General features: G+C 33.3%; 2 protein-coding genes across 3 annotated transcripts; both read left to right on the forward strand.

The window, feature by feature from the left end:
- The first annotated feature begins 713 nt into the window (after positions 1-713).
- Positions 714-11,302, forward strand: LOC128184077 (proline-rich transmembrane protein 1-like). Of its 2 annotated transcripts, XM_052853398.1 has the most exons (5): positions 715-957; positions 3,044-3,124; positions 3,226-3,392; positions 4,159-4,287; positions 5,507-11,302. In XM_052853398.1, the coding sequence occupies exons 1-5, from the start codon at positions 933-935 to the stop codon at positions 5,687-5,689; spliced, it is 585 nt and encodes a 194-aa protein (XP_052709358.1). In that variant the 5' UTR covers positions 715-932; the 3' UTR covers positions 5,690-11,302. The 2 variants fall into 2 exon arrangements, with proteins under 2 accessions (XP_052709359.1, XP_052709358.1); XM_052853399.1 differs by lacking the exon at positions 3,044-3,124 and having other exon boundaries at positions 714-957.
- A 2,109-nt stretch (positions 11,303-13,411) lies between these two features.
- LOC128185583 (proline-rich transmembrane protein 1-like) lies at positions 13,412-17,036 on the forward strand. Its single transcript, XM_052855169.1, has 4 exons — positions 13,412-13,645; positions 15,131-15,306; positions 15,704-15,838; positions 16,428-17,036. The coding sequence occupies exons 1-4, from the start codon at positions 13,621-13,623 to the stop codon at positions 16,527-16,529; spliced, it is 438 nt and encodes a 145-aa protein (XP_052711129.1). The 5' UTR covers positions 13,412-13,620; the 3' UTR covers positions 16,530-17,036.
- Positions 17,037-20,031: the final 2,995 nt, after the last annotated feature.

Consider the following 20,031-nt stretch of genomic DNA (forward strand, 5'->3'; position numbering starts at 1 on the left):
GTTCGAATGTACCTTTAATACAATGAATAAAATTAACACATAATAAGTAAAAAGTTTTTAGAATTTTATTAACACAAACTCAATCCAGAAGGCCGGTGCTGACTCCCGTCGGTGCTATTTCTAGTCGGTGCTCGGTTCTGCACCGAACCCGGTTGCGTGGTGCTTAACTAAAACTTCCGCACTAGGTGCTCCATCTAGTCCGGTGCTACGGGTGCTAAATTCTGCAATTTTATCTATAAAGTTCTTGTACTTCAATAAATTTACCGCAAACCGACTAATCTAATTATTCAACGTTCAAATAATATTATAATCAATACAAATAGGAGATTCGGGTAGTGCCATGCATAACTACACCCATATAAAGACTCTGTGCACACCGGGTAAACTTGGAAGATGCAACCTGACTTAATTGCACCAATTTAGCCAATTTTACACAAAGCAATTTCTGCGCCTTACTAAAGACAAGGCAATTCTAAAACTTTATCTAAACTTTTTAAAGTTTTAAACTTTTGATAGTATCCAGTGCATTCCTGTGGGATTTATTCTTTATTTCATATAACTTGTTGCCTTTGGTGTACATCCAAAAATGATATCTAAATACATGTACGATAAAAATAGTAGGAATGTAAAAAAACCCACCAAAGTTTAACGATTTTGGACTTTTTTAATCAGATGTTCTGAAAAGACAGTTAAAGAATGTGCCTTGGTTATATCTATATATTTGGTTTTTCAATATTTCGCCGATTCTCGTCACACATGATTGATTTCAATGGCGATTCTCTTTGTGCGTACAGAAAAAGTTTGCTAATAAAAGTAGACCAGGAAGTTTACACAGGTATTTCTGTCTCTACTTTGTTAATAAACATTTAAATCTCCTAAATGAGATGACATTGCAGTCCTAGAGGGATTTAGTAAACAACGAACAATACAGCATGTCAGCTGAGAACTTACTGGAACGTAAGTTTATGTCAATGAATCTTTTTTAAACTCTAAGAAAAAGGTTAATGAAATTCAATTAATTTGAAAGACTATTACATATAAATGTACATGTTAAAATGTCGGTACTATGAGCTATCTTATCCAATATTAATAATACAGACTTTTAACAAATTAAAAGCGTGTGTCAAACATTTCTATATTTCTTAAACTTTGACTGATCCATGTTTAAAGCTGATATTAATTCATAAAAGTTTTTGGTCGCCATATTTGTTTCGATGACGCCTCAACTGTCACTAGGGTATATTTACTAGCCAAGAATGTTACGGTCGGTTGTTTTTCGATCGAAACAAACCAGGTTACACGGAATTCTAAATGATAGAATTACAAATGTAGTCAGATGTTCGTAAAAAATAAACTGTAAAATTTCGATCAATTAGGAGGGCTTGATTGTCGTGTAATGATCTCCTTTCAAAAGAGAGCTCTATATAAGAATAAAGAAAAATACCCAATATTCAAAGGTATAATTTGTATGGATATTTTTCTCAACTTAATACTATTTTATAATTAAACAAGTCATATATTAAAATTTTACTAAGATCCTATGCTAAATTTGTTGACCATCCTTAAAAAATAAAGATGGTGAATTCTTTGAAAGAAGCATAATCTTGCACAGACAGCGATGTACTAACTTACTCGCATGCACATCAAACACGTGTGTCGTTCATGCAGATTTTATAACGTCTGTACCACATCGCTAGTATCAGTCACAGGATGAAGCTTTGCCATTCAGTCAACTGAATGATAACTGAATGGTCTGGAACCTTTCAATTGACTGAATGGCAGAGATTCATCTTGTGAGTTGGAATAAAAACCAACAGGTTACGAAAATTTCCATGCTGTCACCGCACAATCTGCTAGTGATATATTAAAACAATAACTACTCAGGGGAACGTTCTACAATGATCGCGGGTTTATTAATATGTATACTTGGATTTCAGTGTATTTTGTTTTGTCCTTTTTGTGTATTCTTTACCAGTGCATGGGTTGTAATATTATATTTGTTCAAAGTGCGTTTTTTTCACATCTTTACGCCCTGTGTAATGCTCTCGGGTGAATGAAATACCTAAAATATCTAAAAGCGAGGAAGCATAAATAGTGTTATCATCTTAGTACAGGGGTAACGTGTGTAGCAATGTATTGTAACAAATAGAAATTGACAACTTGTATGGCGGTTGTCGGCGATAAAAAAAAAATAATGCGTATATATGAATTCACGTCAGCTTTAACTTATTGATAGTCTGGTATAGTTTCATAGCGTTATTACATAGGGTGTGACAACCTCTCTCTCTCTCTCTCTCTCTCTCTCTCTCTCTCTCTCTCTCTCTCTGTTTTGAATCAACTGACAAACTAATCCCAAAGTTTTGGTGCCACAGAAGGTCCAATTTAAAGTTATTTAAGGTTATGAAATGTATGGCCAACTGATTTGGGAGTAGTGGTCTACAGTAAAGATTCTTTACAACATGACAGACATCAAAGAGGCTGAGCACAAAGTTAAAAATTAATAACGTACTCAGTCAGTGCCTCAGACTCTACATAAATCAGCGTATGGTAACTCATTTCAGAAATAGATTGAAATAGTTATGGTATGTTTATTTTGCTTTTTAAGTTTCTCTCTTATGAATTGTTTATTTTACTGTTTAAGTGAAACTTCCTGAGATACTAGTATCGTACAATACACCATAAATATTGAAGAACCCTCGTACATTGTTTTTCTATGATTTTTAAGATAATTATGAGTCATCAAAATTATATATTCATTTAAGTATTTAATTTCTAAGGACACATTTAGTTCTTAAATTGAACATTTCCATTACTCTCTTATTATAATACTGAAATATGATAATTTTGTTTATTCTGTGTATCTTTAAAAAGGCTGTGTCTTGTTCAACTGATCGTTTTGGCCGTTTCGCGACTTGTACTGGCAAGATAGATTTTATATTTAACACTACAAAACAAATTAAAATATAAACGGTCACGCAGATTCATTCATTGTGAAGTAAATTATTTTACAATGTATTATCGATTTTCTTTTTAATTTCTCTAGCGTCCCCTGCATACTATAGAATAGACCAAAATGACCAGTCAACATTTACCTACGGGAACCAGAATAATCAGTTTCCGGAAGGTAACCAGTATTCATCGCCAGGGGGCGCTATGTATCAAGTTAACAAATACCGACCGTAATACGTACAATAACCAGGATCAATATATATATTTTTCCCCTAGCGCCTCCTTCTTACAATGAAGCAACAAACCAAAATGACCAGTTACAGCTTACTTACGAGAACCAGAATCCTGGAAGTAACCAGCATCCATCGCCAAGTGACACCCAATACCCAGGCAACCAGTATCAACCACAATATATTGCCCATGGCCAAGAAAAGACATCAATGGTACAGAACAATGTGTATAAGTATTTAGACAATAATTATAATTCTTTCATGCGTTGTTTAAATTCATTTTGGAGCTATAGGAAGATGAAAGTTTTTTGGTGTAAATATAAGTTATTCTCTTTGTATAGATCAGTGGTTTATCAGAAATTCTCATTTGGGACAGTCAATAAAAATTGTAGTGAAGTTTGACCTAAAAACACAATAAAAAGATATGACTCCATATCTACCCACTGGTTTATAAAAGCATTGTTATCATTTTCCATTTAGCTGCAACAAAAAGAATTAAGGCCATGCACATGATATGCATAATATAACACAAAATTCAGTTTAGATTTTTAATCCTTCAGCTAAATATTCAGTTTTGCAGTTTGTTTTTGATGTTGTTGTTGTTGCAATTTTGAAGAATAAGTTAAGAAAATGATAATATAAAAAACTTAAAATTTGGATACAGTGAATTTAAAAATGAAAAAAAATATATAATTCAACATCGAAGCATTGTTGCATTAATGTGTAAAGTGTTAATTCCCGCGCTTTCGCGGGATATCATCTAGTATATAAGATAAAGTCAAACAACGTAAATACCAAATGCCAAGAAACATATTATGGAACTACAAAAAGGCACTAAAGAGTCATTAATGTCGGAAAATATTTTTTAACATTATAATTCAGCGTTTCGTTTAAAAATAGGATTGTACACATTTCATTAATTGGGGTAACTGGGTATTAATTCACCATTATATTGATTTTTATATCATTTTTTGTACAGGTTACACAGCCTGGAGCTATGGTAATGGAACGAGCCCCTGTCACCCACAACTGGATGGGTCCGGCTGTCCTCGCTTGTTTGTGTTGTTTTTGGCCGACGGGGATATGTGCCATCATTGCAGCTAGCAATGTAAAAAATACGAAGTCATCATATTTTTTTCATCGACAAAATATCAAAACTAAAACCATAATTTTGTTTGGTTATCTTTGTAACAAATACCTTTTGTAATCAAAGAGTATGTGCATTTTCCCTTCTTTTTCTTGGATAATGTAGAATAAACGCAAGGAATTGATACACAAATATGGGTATAGTCCGCTAATGCATTTTCCATAGGCGGTAATGTTAACGTTATGGTTCATAGTTCCGGCCCTAATTTTCGTTCAGCAACGAGAACCTTCTTGAATGAAAGCTCATCAAATGGTCTCTTTCCTGTTAAAATTTCGTGGTTTGAAGTCAGATTCGTTTTCCGGCAAAATGCGTCTGTATTGAAAAACTCTGAAAATGAAAGTAAAAGTAGGGAATTTCTCAGTTTTGGAAAGGGTGTACATCAAACAATTTCAATTCTTTTCTTCAAATGATAATTCAATTTTGACACTTGTTTTAAAAATTGCAAAGCCTCTTTTCTGACATGTGTCAAGCATTCTGATTTAAAATGTCCCAATAAATGTATATACACTCTGCAAGTATAGGGACTATTTTGCTTAAAGGCACTACTTTGTTGTCCTACCGAATCTAAAAATAGTTAGAGGGATATACCCATGTATCTGCGTAAAATCGTGAGATGCACAATTCGCGTATTTTAGAAATTCGCTTTTATTTTTCTGACAAATGTAAACTAAATGAAACCATGATTAAAATTTGGCGTTGGCGATTTTAAATTATCGTCATTTTAATTCAAATCGGTGGAATCGCGGAATGAAGTACTCGCGTAAAATAAGGAATCTATAGCTACAGAAACCTAAGCGAAACTAATGACAGAATTTTATATCTGGTTATTATTTTTGGGCTTAAAAGTTTAGACGACCTACTAATAAGCTTCTAAAAAGAACAGCTACTAAACTGATCATACATGTGTGTACATACACTTGCGTGATTTATTTGAAATTGGTGTAATCTGTTTATGTTATCGTACAATGTACATGTATGTAGTTTGTGGAAATCCAAATGTGTATGATTCAGAGAATTGTACTCCTGTTAATTATAAATTATAACAAATTCATGCAATCAGCCCATATGCATAAAAAACGATATAACTTTATGAACAGCTACTGGCATTTTTCCCAACTGTTTTATAAATATAATGAAAGAAAATCGTTAAATACTTATTTTCTTTTTGTTGTGTTCACAGGCTAATGAAGCAGCAGCGTATGGAGATGTATTAGAAGCAGAAAGACAATCAAGAAGAGCGCGCTCGTATGTGACCACTTCGTTCCTAATAGGAATAACTTTGATTGCAATCGTAGTCGTATATCGTGTGGTACATTATTATCCCATCATGCAACTTATTGCGCAGGGGACATGGTATCGCTGATGTGCGTGTGTGTATGTATAGGTGTCTTCTTCAGCTTGTAAGCAAGATTCAAAGAAAAACCCCTGCACGGGTATTTGTCAAACTTCGTACATTTATTTGGCATGGACAAAGAACAAACACTAAAAATTTTCAAATCAACTGGTTTCAAACTGTTTAAAATATCGTTGAAAAAACAAACACCATTTAAACAGAAAATTCATGACTGTACGACAATAACTACCTCCGTTTCACTACTGTGAAACTTAAGTGAAAATTAGCAGTTCAAAGCTGATATTTTTTGGAAGTGGATCTTGTAAAGGTAAAAAAGAAACCTTTATGTAGTAACGGAGGGTTAGTAGAATGCCCAATGTTGAAATTTGAAGCGGGCGAGATATTAAATTTTAGTCCGATTTACATCGAATTTAAGGTGGCTCACTACACCTTGAAATGTTTTCTCAAAAATGTTTTCTCAAATCAGCAGAAAATTACTTGATTATGATAGATATCATAATTGGTAAAATGTATTTAAGTCAAATAGGCAAAAAATGTGTTATTTTGGATGAAAAACTACATTTTTTGAAAATTTAATTCAGTAAACATGAACAAAAGCTCGAGGCGGATTCGAACTCATGATTTGCTGTTCAGAAGCCCAGTAATTTAGCCACTGAGCTACGACGATATAAAACCGAATCAAACGATATAAACAGTTTAACAAAATATTTAAATCTGCATCTTGGGACGTAGTGTCTTAAAAAGTATAAGTCGGGGTGTAGTAAGGTACATTAAGGCAATTTTACCCGTATTGTTTAGAATGGAACTAGCCCAAGATTCAGAAGAGACTCTGACAAATATTGCTCATTTATGAACGGTAAATCGTTTCATATCAAAAGCTTCATATCTATTATATAGATTGACATACGACATGCCAACCCTAATTTTCCATCAGAGCAGACCACAGATCGCTAGATCTTCAGCTACGTTTCATTATGATATATAAATTGTGCTTTCATAAATCATCTTTGTATGCTTAAAAAATTATGTATAATATTAAATGAAGTTATATATATAACCATTATTCATTAAATATTATCTCTTGAACTGGTTGTTTAATTGAAAAAGTGCACAATTCTTATTAAAATAAACACATCCTCAAATTCCTTAAAATAATAACTCTTTGTGTTGCATAGATGCTTTGAAGGCTGCGTTTTCTTTTAAGAAGGTATGATTGTTTACAAATTAACCAACATATCTGACTTACAGTTTTAAACATGATATTGTTTGTCTATACATGTACAATAATTAGGGCCCCGCAAGGATTTGCGGGTGCCCTATAGTAATCACTCTGTCTGTCCGTCCGTCTGTTTGTCCGTCTGTCACTCTTATGTCCACAGATTTTCTGGGTTGTTTCTAATAACTTGTTTTATGGTCGCCCAATCAAGTTCAAATTTAGTATGGTGGTCCAGTAGGTTAGAAATACATATTTCGATGCTAAGTTTGGTTCTCTATGTCTTCTGGTTTGGAGCTGGGTGGTGGGGTAGATTCCTTAACTATGCATTAGAATTAATGGGCAAAGAGAATTAACTGCTGAGAATGTTACCATTGTATACTTGGAAGGCTGAGCAATATTTTTGTCCTTTGGGATTAATTAACCTGCCAAAGGATGAAATTCCTAAGCTTTATCTTTATCTGTCACATTGAGATTGATTACTGAACTGCCTGTGTCTGCAAATGAACTTTGTTTTGAAGTTAAGGTCAATTTTGAATGATGTGTAATATTGTGTACATTATTTAAAATATGGATTTAAGATTTAATATTCATACTTTATTTTGGTTAAAATACCGTAAACAATGATTTATGATACTTTTTAATGGAATTCTAAAATCAAGATATATATTAAGATATCCTTTTTCAATATTTTATTTTTTAATTATTTATTTTATTATTTTCTGCCTTAATGCTGTTAATTTTAATAGGTAATCAGATAATAACCCCATTCTGTCATTTCTGAAAAAAAATCTTATTGTAAATTTAGAAGAAAAGGATGAGAGAGCAGAACAATTAATCCCCTGGGATTAATTATCTTGCCTGCTGCAGAAAATTTAGAGGCTTATCTCTATCTGTCATATGAAGATTAATTAACACCTTTCTCTGCAACTGATGTTTGTTTTGAAGTTTAGGTCAACCCTGGGTGATACAATGTATTTGCATTCACTGAAGGCTTGCATTTTATAAAACACCTGTTTAAATCTTTTTTAAATACACATTTAATTTAGTTTTTATCAGACATGAGGTTATCCGTGTTTTATGCAGATACAAGGTTACTATTAAGATGCAAATCATATCCAACTACAAATCATGAGATCCTACATATTGCAGTTCCTTACATCTTATGCCGGGCATTTATTTTTCATCATTGTTAATATAAGAGGATGGAATTCAAAGTTTTTTTTTCACTTCTCTATATTAATTGTCATAGCGGGGTCCTTCCTGACTGGTCAGTTTTCTAGTTTTATGGGGGAAAAAAACAACTCGATCGATATTTCACAGTTTTAATTTCAGTATTTAACAATGACCATATAACCTCGTTGAACATTTCTTTAGAAGGTGTTGCATAAATACACGAAAACTTACCGTTTTTTATTAAATTTTTATTCCAATTTAACAGAAATGTATACTTTACTAATCACAAAGCAAAAATTAAATCAACAAAGAAATGCTCTAGTTTTCTTGTTTAAATTTATTTTTAGAAAAAATTTGGCCTAACGGGCACCTGAGTGCCATTGCCCATACACAAAATTTTTCAGGAGTCTCATAAATGCATTTAATCAAGTTACATTATGGAGTAGAGTATTATAATATTGTAATGCCACCAACCTACCTACCTGAAAACATTCAAAAAGGACTTTTAATCCTATAGTTTAGCAAAATAACAGAGTGTATGACCTACTACAGAAAAGGTACACTAAACTATTCAGATTGTTTATCCCAGGTATGCTAACATACAAATTAGGTTTTATGTTTAAATGTTTTCATAGATTGACTTGAACAAGGTGGCTAGTATACTACTTATTACTTTACTATTAACATGTCTACTTGATTATTAAAAAAAAAACTGTTTTTGTTTCGAATGAAAAAAAATACTTGGCAATGCATAACTACTTCTTAATTACATTATTACTAAATACAAACAAGCCAAGAAAGATTACTCCATTATGAAGAAACAAGGGAAGATAACTTCATTAAATATTATAATCCTCCTCCTTGAACACTTTTCAAATGCTTTCACAATATCTTATCGATAACTTTGATGGACAGCTTCATTATTTTTCTTTTCCAAACGTGAAGATTTTTAAACATTATATACATTAACACTATATGGCCAGACCCCCCCCCCCCCCCCACCAGCTGAACCTCTGACCCAGGGTCCATGAATTTCACAATTTAGGTAGAGGAGTTTGTCGACATCAGAACCATGCATTTAGTTTTTCCCCACATGTGTGGGAGTAAAGAAGATTTTCTAAAAATTGATACATTTTCCATATATGGCTAAAATGGTCTCGCCCTAGGGCCTAAAGCCCTGTCCCAGGGGTCATGAATTTCAGTTTAGGTAGAGGAGTTGACATCATAACCATGCACTCAGTTTTGTTCAAATATATACATGGGAGAAGAAGATTTATTACATTTTCACTATATGTCCAAAGTTGTCCCATTCTAGAGCCTGGACCCCTGACCAAGGGGCCATTAATTTTACAATTTTGGTAGGGGGCTTCATGGAGATCATAACCATGTATTCAGATTTTTCCTCACATGTGTGGTAGTAGAGAAGAAGATTTTTGAATAGTTTGCTTTTTTGCATATTTGGCCCCACCCCTGGCACCCCTGAGGGGGGGGGGTGTAGAGCCATGAATTTCACAATCCAGATTCTTCTTACCATACAAATGCTTCATACCGAAAATGGTAACAATTGGCCTTGTAGTTTTTAAGAAGAAACTAAAAATGCAAAATAGTTACAAAATCCACAACGCACGACCAATTGCATTAGGGCACCTGAGTGACTAAGGTGACCTAAAAAAAAAAAAGGTAAAATACATTTTGATATACGCAAATTATTTGAGAGTTTGAATTACAATTACATTATTTACTAGCAAGCCAATCGGCTCAAGATCGTATATCTACAGTCATGTAATACTTTAAAAAATATACAAAATGTGTTCAAAACAATTTTAAGTATTACTCTAAAGGACAAATGTAAAACATCTATACATAAATATATCCTAGTAGATGTTTTTTTTTCCATTTTAAGAATATAACATTAAAAGGATAAGGTCACGATTTTGGTTAATATATATAATTATGCAATATTTTGACAAAAAATGATGAGGTTTAACAACTGGTATTATTTACAAAAATATTTCAAAATATATATAAATCCTAGCAATAAACACTTTCCTAAAATATGTACAACTGATCTACAAAAAACCCACCAACACAACGTCCTGTCTTAAAGGTCACGATTTAGGTCAAATTTTATTTTTCTGTTTTTATTATTTGCAATGCTTTAGGAATGCATTTCTAATGATCAAATGAAATTTAGGTACCAGTCGTTGAGTTTAAAGCAAGATGCAGGGCTTGCAATTCTTCGTCATGTAAACAAGGCTCGTGACCTGTTTTTATTTACATAGGTTCAATATACCAGTAAAAAATCTTTTTAAAGCTTGTCTGTCTAAAGTATCTTGTTATTCATTTAAAGCATAAACAAACAGTTCCTAACGATTAATACATTCATTTTAGGTCTAAAACTGGAATTGTTACTTCAACATTCCAAATGTAAACAATCGCTTTGCTTACATAGCGAAGAATTGTTAGCACTGTAACTCGCGTATGACTCATCAAATGACACTCAAATTTTGGTTGCCTGTTAAAAATGTCTTACTGAAGCATTGTAAACATTATAATCGAAAAAAATAATTTTTGACTAAATTCGTGACAATGCCCCTTTAAAAAGTGTAAAAGGAATTATTCGTACAGTAGGGGAACCTTATATACGCTCGCCGTTTACACCATTTGAAAAACCGAATTTTGTTAAAATATCAAACTAGCAGACTTGTTGTTCAGGTAATATTAATGATGTTTTCCTACTACGTTCTGTTATTTATGTTTTGTTGAAACGATGCATGTATTTGAATGCATGAATTAATGATAATAAACAAACCCTCAAATCTTACCTACGACATTTAAATTCGTTGTCGCGATCCCAACCCCCTGCTCTTTGTAACCTTTTGATACAGTCATGTAAGTTGTAAATATAATGTTACGTAGAGAATTTTAATGACAAGGGAGCACATGACAAACTTTTGTGGCATTCGTCATTGAAATTCAACGCAGATCATCGATTTTAATGAAAAAGTTTGATAATGTCTTTGCATGCGGTAAAATGTGTACAGTTATTACAGAAACATCATTGTGTTTTTGAAAAAAAATTGATTTAATTCGTATAAAATGTGAAAAATAGAAATTTTAAACTTCCGGTATACAATGTTAGTAAACTTAACACACATATTCTAAGTTGTGCTTTAAAATGAAAACAAAACGTAAACAAGCAACTAAAATTGCCGATAATAGAGTTACCGGTCTTTAGCCGAAGATCGTTTTACATTGCGTGTTTTGATGGCCCAACTGTTGTGACGTCTACTCCCGCTCCTTGTGGTTAGGTGGTTAGGGCTGTATTGGACTTTTTGATTAGCTGGGATTGGGACATTTTCCTCATTTCCTTCTTTTGATAATAATAATCGGAAAATGCAATTGTTTTGCTTAGCCATGACACTCACACTCTTTGTTTGTTGTTTTTTTTTTCGGGCGGGGGGGGGGGGGGGGGGTGCTGTCCTTTTTAGTTGACCTTATCAAAAAGTTTTTTTTGTCACCAACATTAGCCTCAATGTTTTTCTTCCTCCGACTTCAAAGTCGAGTTTGATTGTAATTTAAGTACATTCATATAACCCTTTTTATTCCAAAATTTGGTTTCAAATGTTTTGGTTTAAAATAATGTACAGTGTATGAATTAGAGATATGGAAATTTTGCTCGCTCTAGCTCATTGAGCTGTCTAAGGTGAACAAAAAGGATCAGCGCTATCCTGGTACCTGTGTAGATACTATTCACAGTAAATACATGTAGAATGTAAAAAAAAATGTTAGGCATTCATTTTACTTTTGTTTAAAAGTCACATCATAATTCAACAGAGAACCGTTTTTACCATAAGGAACGTGAGCTGGTGTAGGTTTAATTATTCAACTTAAAAGAAAATATCAGCAAACCCCGAAATGTAAATATTTCATAGGATATACATGAACACCCTGTCTAGTCAATTTACAAACATCATGTACCAGGATGGACACTACAGATCACCTACAGTATTTTGATTTTTAATGGTTTATATCATAGCATTGCAAAAATATCCACATACAACGATTTGTATTAAAGTGGTACACAAGTCAGTAAGGTCAGTTTAGTTCATGTAGCTGTAAAATAATAATATATTTTCATGCGTGGATCCAGACAATTTTTTCCGGGGGGGGGGGGGGGGGGTCCGAAGGATAATTGTGTTTGCCAGGGGGGGGGGGGGGGGGTGGGGAGGTCCGAGGCATATTTTCGCGATAATTTTTACTATATAAATTTAATAAATTTTCATTTTCCAGGGGGGGTCGGGACCCCCCCCCCCCCCCGACCCCCCCTCTAGATCCGCGCATGTATTAAGAGGTATATTTCCTAGTACACATCATAATTACGATGCATAATGTCAATAAATACATATATTGTCATTGTGAAGGGATAATATTAAACACATTATTAGATATCTTTGTTTATTATACTTTATGGACCAATTCAAGAAACAGCTATATAATTTTAAGTGAAGTCTATATGAACAAAAATTTCATACTCGCCATTCGAATTGCGTTTCTAAAACCAGTTTACTGTGTAGAAGACGAAAGTTTTTCCAAGTTATTTTCTTTTAAACCTCTTCTGCACTGATAAGACTGTATTTTGCAATCGCGAATGTAATGTTTACATCTGGGGAAAACCCGCCGAGATTTGTTTTCGACTGCACTGATATAAAACTGTATTTTGCAATCGCGAATGTAATGTTTACATCTGGGGAAAACCCGCCGAGATTGTTTTCATACGTCATAGGAGCATAACAAGGTTAATAAAGGGGTCGCTTTTTTCTCTCCCTGACATTCCGCATTCACATCAACAAATGCTGCATTCTAGCTCTAGTTTATTATATGATGGTACACTGTCTTGTAGTGGGTTAGGTAATATTTGTTTAGTTTATCTTATAAATCAAGATGACCTGCATTAATGACATAAATAAAATTATAAATCATATTTTTAAAACTATCTACATGGTTAAATAATATTAGAGTAATAATAACCAACAATATTTCACGGTAATTGAATGAGATCTTAATAAAATCTTATCACAATTCTTTTTATAAAATCTATTTTAAAAAGTAAAACAAAGTTTACATGATTCTACGTTATAGTAATTATGTTTTTAAAAACAGTCAATTTGAGAAAATAAATCATTAATATGTAAGTTTGTTATTAGTTTATGTTAATGTTCTCTTTATAATTTTTAAAATAAAAATAAACTAAACATAAAAGATGCTATTTTAAATTTTGGGAGGGGTAAACAATTACGTAACTTCTGTTACATTTACATATTTTATTTTGTTTTTAAAATTCCATCGATCAATCCTCGTAACACACAATGGAAAATCACCGCCCCTCCTACTTGCACACGCCAAAATAGTGGTGTTTATAAATAAAGACGATGAAATTAAACACACCAGTTATTGTTCATCTGTGGTCCGTAAATATTTTATCTCAAAACTGAGAGCCGATATAGGGGTCACAAATCGGATATTTAACATAACAATCGAACACATCAGGATGTCTTCTGAGAAAAAGTCAGGACGTGAGTTATTTGAATTAATTTTTAAATGTATAGTACATGATAATATTATTCATTAATTAAAAAAAATATATGCAGTGTAGTTGTAGTTTTTCAAAAATGACTCGTTTCAAATGATAACATTATTTGACTTTTAATTAAACCTTGACTCATCCATCTCTCTCTCTCTCCCTCTCTCTCTCTCTCTCTCTCTCTCTCTCTCCTCTCTCTCTCTCTCTCTCTCTCTCTCTCTCTCTCAATATCAATTGTATAACATGTATGGCCGTTTTCCGATTGTTTGCTTATATTAAAGGATATTAAAAAAATCAACAAAAATAAAGACACAACAAATTAAATTAAATCGAAAATTTCCAGTAATAATTTATATCTTAAGAAGTATGATGTGTTGACATGACATCTGTAGGTACGGAACAAAAATAGTAATAGATAGAATAACATTTTATGCATTTACCAACATATCTACTTTTTAAACCGGGTTTTCCAACGGAAAAATCCGGTTATTAAAATGGTGAAAATGGCAGGCGGGCGGGCGGCTGCCAAAAGGGTACCCTCATTGTACGGATAACTCCTCCTATAGTTTTCAAGATAGGAAGTTGTTCTTTTGCAGATCAATTGTATATATATCAGAGGTGTGCATATTGCTAGGATTTTGATTTCTGATAATTTATCGAAAAAATACCAGCTTTTGAACTTAGTCTTTTTTGGCAAAATATTGCATATAGGGTACCCTCATTGTACGGATAACTTCTCCTACAGTTTTCAAGATAGGAAGTTGTTCTTTTGCAGATCAATTGTACGTATATCAGAGGTGTGCATATTGCTAGGATTTGATTTCCAAATATTTAACGAAAAAATACCAGCTTTTGACTTAGTCATTTTTGGCAAAATATTGCATATAGGATACCCTCATTGTACGGATAACTCCTCCTATAGTTTTCAAGATAGGACGTTATTCTTTTGCAGATCAATTGTACATATATCAGAGGGTGTGCATATTGCAAGGATTTTGATTTCCGATAATTAAACGAAAAAATACCAGCTTTTGAACTTAGTCATTTTTTGGCAAAATATTGCATATAGGGTACCCTCATTGTACGGATAACTTCTCCTACAGTTTTCAAGATAGGAAGTTGTTCTTTTGCAGATCAGGTGTACTTATATTAGAGGTGTACATATTGCTAGGATTGTGATTTCTGATAATTTATGAAAAAAATACTTTCTTTTGAACTTAGTCATTTTTTGGCAAAATGTGCATATAGGGTTCTCCATTTCACTGGATACGGGTTGACATGGATTAGGATACAGTTCACATAAAAGAAAACCCGGTTTGCTGTCACATCGACAGCTTTTCACTTGTTAATATCATCGCTTCAGTTTAGATTTATGTGTGCATTACATTATAAAAATACACCTCATTTTAGTTGTTTTATTTTGTAAATTAATTATATGATTTATATGAAGTTTTGACTTTTTGTTTAATTGTCTTAGTACCACCTGCATACAACCAAGTTACATACCCGAATGACCAGTCAAACTTTACATACGGGAACCAGTATAATCAGTATCCTGGAAGTAGCCAGTATCCCTCGCCAGGTGGCGCTCCATACCCTGGCAACCAATATCAACCGCAATACAACGCAGATGGCCAAGTGATGACATCAGTGGTATGATCAAATTTTTTTTTAAACAAGAGATGTTTGTGAAACATTTATGCCCCCCTCCCTTGATATCATCATGATAAACCTATATGTACCAAATTTCATTTCAATATGTTCATCCTCTGCGAAGAAAATGAACGGAAACTGTTGGTGGACCGACCGACCGACAGTCAGACAGCAGCAAAGCAATATGCCCTCCCTTCTTCGAAGAGGGGCATAAAAATATACAAAAAAGACATCATATGGAATATCGATATGAACACAATAATTCAGAAAAAGAGAAAGGAATATGAAGAAACGTCCGAAGTTCTCACGTCATATGACATATACACGTTTCTTTCTTTCAATAAATACTATATATTTTTTACTTCATTATACTGATATCTAGAGCATCTGTTTTAAGGTTACTCAGCCTGGGGCTGTGCCTGTTGTTGTGAACCCTGTCCCACCTACAAAGGACTGGATGGTTCCTGCTGTCCTCACTTGTCTGTGCTGTTTTTGGCCGACGGGGATATTTGCCATAATGGCCGCTAGCAGGGTAAATATTGCACAGTGTTCAAATTCATTGTTATAGTACATACCAGCAGCAAATATTCGACATTTGATTTCTGTTTTAGTTTGTAAGAAATTGCCCCATTCTAGTTACATATAGGGAGCGCACATTTGGTTGGGTTTTTTTGTCATTTGCGTAAGTGCAAGTTGTAAGATTTGGTTGATTTTTTTCTATTACTCAAACAAGGAAATATTCACTCATTGAGTAACGAAATTTGGAATTCTACGAGCATCGAGTCTACACTATGATCAGCTACTGGTCATTTATAAATTTGTATTCTTATTCTAAAAGCAACTGGTCTAAACCGACATTAGAACCAAACAGTTTTGAGCGAATTTCGATTTATCCCATTTAACAGTTCCCTTTGTGTGTTTAGGTTCAGTTTTAGGGTTAATGATAAACTCATTTTAAAAGTGTTGAGAAAACTTTGGCGAGTTACATGCACCGACTAATCTATGTGTAAATGACTTTACAAAATCGCATGGATTTTGAAACGATATTGCGAAATATTTTGCAGTTTTTTGTGTAATTGTTTTAAATTGTCTTCATTGTGCTTTGTTTTAATTTTTAACAGGCTAATTCTGCAGCAGCCAATGGGGATGTAGTGGAAGCGACTGCGCAGTCAAGTCGCGCACGAACACTTGTGATCGTTTCCCTCATAGTAGGAATTTTGTGATTACGGTCTCAGTTGTTTTACGCGTGATTTATTATTCATCATATGCATACAGTTAATGAATTTTGAAATAACCGATTGGCATGAATCAGTAAATTATATATTTTAAAGTGACTTTTGACTTCATAAATCGCATTGCATATCATTTTTTTTTCAATCTAAAGAAAGTAATGTGTCCTATGCACATGATTTGATGGATACATTTCCTTTTTAATTAAGTGTATTGTGTCATGTACATGTACCACAAACTTGTTTGCCTTAAAGAAATTTGTCCTGTTCTTTTATTACAAATTATATATGTTCTATATGGGATGATACTCATTATATTTACTGACAGTGTGTACAGTTGTAGAACATTTTTAAAAATCATGAATTGATCAAGTTAATTGTTCATGTGTAATTTTACATGGTCATGTTGTACAAATCATGTCTCATTATTGTCAATACTCATTCACGTTTTTAATTTTTGATATGGATATGTTTTGAAATAAAAGAGAATAATTCACTATACCAGGTTTCTTTTAATTCATTGAAGCTGAACACCGCTCGTAAATAGGCACTGCTCGCCATTTTTTCTCTTTCAGCACCGCTACGGACCTAAATATAAGCCACGGACCTCTAGACAGTTCAAAGTTCTTCGTTGTAGAGGTCTCACCTCTTGCCTCGCCGTGTTACTCGGGTCGCGATGAATTTATCAAATTTACGCACTTTATTCAAGCCAGGAGAGTACTAACACAAATAAAGTTGTCAAAGCATTATTTATAAACATAACTATATGCACATAAAAGAATAATTCAATGCATAAAAATTCAATCTAAATTGTGTTACGAGCGGGTGTACAACTTTAATAATAAGAAAATATAATTGTCATTAGGCATCGGAACCCGGGGGGGGGGGGGGGGAGGGGGAAGCTTAGCTCCCCCCCCCCAGTTTTTTTGCTAAGTTAGACCTAACCATTAGGCACATAGCAGAAAGAGGGTTCAGCCCCCCTCCCCTTTTTTTTCGCAGGAAACATTATTGTTCCGTAATGTACGTTTGAAAGATTGTGAATTTGGAGTCAAAGGCAAACTAGCCCCCCACCCCCCCCCCCCCCCCCCCCCCCCCCCCGGATTAGGAATTTTGTTATTTTTGAAAAAAAGAAATTTGGTAGGTAAGATTTTTTTTTTTTATTGGAACTATAGGTATACCCCCCCCCCTCCCCCACGGATTAGGATGTTCATGATTTGGGGAAAAATGTTATGGCCGGAAAGATTTTTTGTTTTGGAAGTATAGGATTACCTCCACCCCGGATTATGATTTTCATGATTTTGGGAATTAGGTTTCTTTTCTTTTTTCAAAACATGAATTTGAAGACCTTGGGGGATGTTTTAGACACAAATCCACATACAAATTTCAAAAAACTTTCAATACAACACTCTCTCTCTCTCTCTCTCTCTCTCATCTCTCTCTCTCTCTCTCTCTCTAACCTTTAATTGCATTTTTTATCGCACACACGATAATAGTTCTTAAAGACAGAACTTAATCTCTAAATCATTTACGCACAATTAATTTATCCACTCATTCATATCAAACTCAGAAGACACATGTAGGAGAAGAGTGAGGCGACAAGCCTCGGACAATTGACAAACAGATTAAACTTTTTATACTTGCTAATTATTGTGAAACTTATTTCTTTGGAGAGTGGCGGTGGTCGACATGAGATAAATTCTTGTAAATACATGTGTATATACTTAGAATTATTTTGATTGTGCTTCTATAATGTATTCGAGGTGGTCATTTATTTATCACCACTGTTCATTTATAGGAGATTTTTCTATAACTTCTTTTTTATATTGACATTTGTAAGATTAAGGTTACCTTTTATCTGTATAAAAACATTTCAACTGTGCAAAAAATCACAAATCTCAAGATAATTGATTTTATTTCATTCAAACCCTTTGAAACTCCTCTTTGTTACGAGCTATGGGCTTACATGTACAAGTAAGGGATTAAAATTTGTCAAAAATCACTAATAGAATAATTTAGAAAAACCAACCACTTCAAAAATCAACATTTGTCATTTTCTTGGTATTTTTACCAAAATTTCCCTATATAATATTTTGAGTCACCAAAATTTGGCATTGCAATCCGTATTAATAAAGGATCAGTGCCTCTAGCGCTAAGGTGTTTCATATGAATGATTTTAATATCCAACTGAAAATGCTATATTGATTTATGATACAGTAAGCCCACAAAGCTATTTGTTTTTTTCAAATGATGCTGCTTATTAGTGCATTCAGCGTTTTTTTTCTTGACTATAAAGCACATCTACTTTCTGGATTATAGCCCTTTTGCTTGTGAATTCATATCAGTAGTTACTATGCTCTGTCCCGAGTTTTTGATTCCACCACTTTTTGCTTGATATTTCAATAATAGTAAACACCTTTGTGCTCAAACTACGTTCATCCACTAATATGAAAAATGTCGAGATTATCTGTTTTCAAACGCTGCCTCTACCGCTTCAGGTTTCAATACACAACCCAAAATTGAAAGTCTACGGAGATTTTGAATTGCATCAGCCATTAATAAACCCGGATGATAAAGTTAAAAAAAATTGCACGAGGTATCCCGAGTACTTCCGAATGGAGAAAAGATGTAAATATTTCCCATTATAAATCGCCGTAAGAAAATTGTTTTCGTTTCTGTGAAATTTTATGAGTGAAAAATGATAATTGTTCAATGAAGATATCTTGGATAGATTCCCTTTTATCGATAACAGTTGTATGTCTTTCACATGTATGTGTATTTTTATTAAAAAAATCATCAAATATTGATGGAAGCAATAACTTTGGACAGACTTTAGTGTAAACCTATAGTAAAAGCCGATCAACAGTATAGTAGTCATGGTTTTTGAAGGAACCTGCTTTTAAACAAGATTTGAGTGGTTTTTATTTGTTTGTTTTTGTGTGTTTTTTTTACTTTAAGTTAAAATTTATTGTTTTTGAGTCATATATTTCTCAGCCTAATCGGCATTTAGGCCTTGATATTTACATGTTGGTAGTAACATGTATATGTCGCAAGATTAAAATGTATACTTCACCTTGATTAACTTTAATCTGAAGCTAGTTCTTAACATACTTAGTTTTATTTTGTTAAGGTAGAAGCAGTAATTACCTTAACTTGCATCCCCTTCATAAAAATTTACAATCTCAAAGAAAAACAAATAATCTATTAGAAACCTTTGACCAAAATTAAGAATCCAATGTATTTGATTAAATACAATCGTCAATCAACATAATAAGTAAAGGAAAAATACGTACAAACTTTGCAATGTCACCATCTGGGGGCTTGTGGTCCATATAATTTAACCTGCATCAAATCCTAATCCTCATTCAGAATACGAAATTAGTGGTACAGATTCAGCATCCAAGTATGTTTACTTGTTAACTTTCCATATATGCACCAACCAAGCAGGTGGTGTTAATCAAGAAACAGTTTTAATTTTGATTATATGGGACAGGCTCCA

Source organism: Crassostrea angulata, chromosome 5, assembly GCF_025612915.1.
Source record: "Crassostrea angulata isolate pt1a10 chromosome 5, ASM2561291v2, whole genome shotgun sequence".
NCBI classification, from domain to species: Eukaryota; Metazoa; Mollusca; class Bivalvia; order Ostreida; family Ostreidae; genus Magallana; species Magallana angulata.

What these genes read in the sequence shown, in the direction of transcription:
- LOC128184077 (XM_052853398.1), top strand. Translation starts at nt 933, where the DNA reads ATGTCAGCTGAGAACTTACTGGAAC. An exon ending in GCCAAGAAAAGACATCAATG is followed by an intron (nt 3,393 to 4,158) that starts GTACAGAACAAT and finishes TTTTTTGTACAG; the next exon opens with GTTACACAGCCTGGAGCTAT. An exon ending in CCATCATTGCAGCTAGCAAT is followed by an intron (nt 4,288 to 5,506) that starts GTAAAAAATACG and finishes TTGTGTTCACAG; the next exon opens with GCTAATGAAGCAGCAGCGTA.
- LOC128185583 (XM_052855169.1), top strand. Translation starts at nt 13,621, where the DNA reads ATGTCTTCTGAGAAAAAGTCAGGAC. An exon ending in TTCTGAGAAAAAGTCAGGAC is followed by an intron (nt 13,646 to 15,130) that starts GTGAGTTATTTG and finishes TAATTGTCTTAG; the next exon opens with TACCACCTGCATACAACCAA. An exon ending in GCCAAGTGATGACATCAGTG is followed by an intron (nt 15,307 to 15,703) that starts GTATGATCAAAT and finishes ATCTGTTTTAAG; the next exon opens with GTTACTCAGCCTGGGGCTGT.